A 3,595-nucleotide genomic window follows, 5' to 3' on the forward strand; every position below is an offset into this window, starting at 1 on the left:
TAGCACTCTGGGAGGCTGAGGTGGGAGGGTTGCTTGAGGTCAGGAGTTCAAGACCAGCCTGAACGAGAGTGAGACCCTGTCTCTACTAAAAAATAGAAAGAAATTAGCCGGACATTGTGGTGTGCACCTGTAGTCCCAGCTACTCGGGAGGCTAAGGCAGGAGGATCACCTGAGCCCAGGAGTCTGAGGTTGCAGAGAGCTAGGCTGATGCCACGGCACTATGATCACACCACTGCACTCCAGCCTGGGTGACAGAGCAAGAGCTGCCTCAAAAAAAAAAAAAAAATTCATCAAGTATCTATTATACAATATAGAGATTCCAGTAACAATAACACCTTATAAATGAAGTTTGCTTTATAGTTTAAAAGAAAGATTTTTACATACATTATCTCATTTATTCTTCACAATAGCTCAGCGAAGTATACATAGATTCCTCTACCCATTTTACAGATGAGAAGACATAAGTAAACCCAGAGAACATAAGTGATTTGGCCAAAAAGAAATTGAAACCCAGGAGTAAAATGTGCCCTTTTAACCCTAAGCCTGGCTCTTTCCCTCCATGTTGATATTGACTCCAAGGGCCACTGGCACTAGGACTGGTCCCTGGTGAGGAGGCCACCAGCTAAAGACCAGGGTCATCACATTAGAATAACCCCTGAGACCACAGTCCCAGCCCCCAATTGCGACAGTGGTCAGCCTCATGCTGTCCTCCCAGATGGTGATGCAATTCTGCCAATCAAAGGTCCTAGCAGCAGGACACCCCTGGTGTTTGGAGGATGTAACCAGAGCACCCCACCTCCTGCCCAGAGAGCAGAATAGCTCATGTTTATTGAGTTCTTAGTACAGGCCGGGCACTCTTCTGGGCTCTTTACATGAATTAACTCATTAGATCCTCAGAACAACACCATGAGGCAAGCACAATTATTATCTCCACTTTGTGGACACTCAGGAGAGATTAGGTCATTTACCCGAGATTGCACAACCAATAATTTTCAAAGCCAAGATATGAATTCTGGGAGCCTGTGCTCTTAACAAAACCACCATTCTGCCTCTCCTGAGCCAATCGTGTTTAACTTCTTGGGGGCATATGTATCATACAGAGTGTAATGAAATCTCTGGACCCTCTCCCTAACAAAATGCAGTTTTGCAAAATGTTGTATATTTCAGACCTTCAGGGACCCCCAAGGCCAATCGTCTGTGGACTTCAGGCTTAGAATAGCGATTTCTCTCGTACATGCTGGAGGAAATTTTCCAGGAACGAAAAGAGAAGCGCCGCAAGCGCCCCCAGCGCTGCAGGACTTCGCCTCTGCAAACCGGGAGGAGAGCTGCACTGAGCTGCGCGGTGACGGTGACGGAGGTGCCACTTTTCTGAGAATAGGGGACAGCTAGCTCTGGGACCGCAGTGCCCTGAGAACGCAGCGGTCGCTGAGCCTCCGGAGTCCAGTAGCTGAATGAGATACGCACGGACCAGCAGCTAGACTCACATCCTGAGTCCCTGCCAGCATCCTGGAGTCACGAGACAGAGGATCGGGAGCGGACGGGATCTCGGAACTCCGGTCCCAGGCGCGCAGGGGCGGCACCGCTGTTCGTGGTGCTGAAACGCCGCGGTCACGGGAGAGCGCGGCCGCCTGCCCTCCTGGTACCGCGCCGCGGTCACTGCGGGAACTGTCCGGTGCTGAACGCGGATGCGGCCGGGCCCGCGGGGCTTAGACCCGAGCCTGCCGCGCCCACCGGAGCCAGAACCGAGCTCCTGTGAGCGCTGACGCAGAGCGCTGGGAGAGCGCAGCAGCGAGCTCGGGGCATGGACCTGCAGAGACCCGACTCCTACCAGGGGGGAGCTGGCCCTGACTTCCACGAGCATGTCCTACATAAGGTAAAGATCCCTCCCCTTCCCCCTTCCCAACGCTGGGAGAGGACGCCTTCCCCGGGAGCGCTCTCTGTTCCCCTGACTTTGCTTTGGGACTTAAATAGAAACTAGCTGGTATCCGTGAGCCTGGGAACCCTTTCTGTCTGATCCTGTTCGCTGCTCAAAACAGAGATGCGGGAGCGCTTGGGGAGGGGCCGCCGCCCCAGGCTGAGATCGTCGGGAGCTTGTTCATTCACTTAAATCACCCGTGTCCCTTTCTCCCTCCCCCCGCCCGTTTGAACTCCCGGGCACCCAGCACCTTAGCTCTCCCAAACCCTTGTGGGAGGCTGTTTTTGTCCCTGTTAGATCTGCTAACGATCTGAACTCCTGGCCAACTTGTCTGAAAGTAGAGAAACGGTCTGCAGCAGAGATAAACTGCTGTTTTCAAACCAGACTCCCCAGTGGCTCCAGAAAGCTCCCCCCAGCAGTGACTCATTCTCAGCCTGTGAGTGTATGCTTACTTCAAAGCCCTAACACATCCACCGCTTCCCCCATCCCAGTTTCTTATGCAGCTCAATTTTCAGCAATGCAGGTTTCCTCCCAAAGTGGTTGTTGGGGAAAAGTAGCAGCCTCTCTCCAGGTAACATTTTTCATCCAAACTCCATCACTTTGAAAGAATCAAAGCCTTCTATTTGCCATAAGGAATTATTATGGCTCCTCTTCCCTTTCTCTGACTTGGCCATGCCCTCTGCTCCAGCCCTTGTTAATATTTCCTACTTTGTGAATGCCAGTTTATCTATTAGTCCCCCAAAAGGCTGTATGTGATCCTATACGTGGAGATTTTTCAATCAAAATATCACTCTGAAGAGTCCGTGAATGCAAGCTTTGAAATAACCTGCTCCTCCCTCCTCCTCTATTACACAGTTTATATTTGAGGAAACTAAATTGCAGAGAGGCAAAGTGGCTTGTCCAAGAAAACAAGCTGGTAAATGGCAAAGCTGGTACTAAAAGCCAAGAATGATGACTCCAAGTCTGGTATTCTTTTCTCTGTAGCCTAACTAAACTTCTCATCAAAGTGTGGTCCATGGACCAGCAGCACTGGCATTACCTGGGGGCTTGTTAGAAAGCAGAATCTCAGCCCCCACCCCAGGCTTGCTGAATGTGAATCTGCATTTTAACAAGATCCCTAGTAAATAAATATGCACAATAAAGTTCTAGACACACGGCTCTGTGCCTGCTGACACTAATGAAGGAAAATCAACTGTCGAAGGAAGCAGGTCTGTAGATTTGATAGTCCATGTGTCTTCTCCCTCCAGGTCTCTGAACCCTTAGGGTATAGAGAAGGATAGAAATTGATAACTGTCCCAGTCTGGAAGTTTTAAAGCCATCTAGTTTTAAAGCAAACTAGAATAAGGTCTGTGTTCTTTGTGAATCTAACCCCAGCAGAAAATGCATGCAAGCAAAAGAACATAATTACAAATCAATTGCAAAATCATCCTGGTGACTAGATATATGGGTCTCTCCAAGTTTAAACCACCTTATAAATATATAAATATTCATTTTGAAAGCTTTAAGATTTTTCAAAATATTGATCAGATGTGGTCTTTCCCACATCAATTACCCACACACGAAATGTACAATGTAGCCTATGAAAACGTTCACTTCCTTCGCATGTATTGATCACCAAATTGAGAGAAAGAGCCTGTTCCAACAAGTTCCAATATTTTTGCAGACAAGTGTCTATTCGCT

The 3,595-nt window shown here is 48.8% G+C and overlaps 1 protein-coding gene across 1 annotated transcript in view; it reads left to right on the forward strand.

The window, feature by feature from the left end:
• Nucleotides 1-1,801: 1,801 nt before the first annotated feature.
• The window catches only part of RAB37 (RAB37, member RAS oncogene family), a 73,875-nt gene continuing 72,081 nt past the window's right edge, over nucleotides 1,802-3,595 (forward strand). The window contains exon 1 of the mRNA XM_012662393.1: nucleotides 1,802-1,873. Coding sequence (XP_012517847.1) covers nucleotides 1,802-1,873 — 72 coding nt within the window. The remainder of the gene's footprint in view (nucleotides 1,874-3,595) is intronic.

The sequence above is a fragment of the Propithecus coquereli genome, unplaced genomic scaffold, assembly GCF_000956105.1.
Source record: "Propithecus coquereli isolate 6110/MARCELLA unplaced genomic scaffold, Pcoq_1.0 Scaffold76, whole genome shotgun sequence".
Taxonomy (NCBI): Eukaryota; Metazoa; Chordata; class Mammalia; order Primates; family Indriidae; genus Propithecus; species Propithecus coquereli.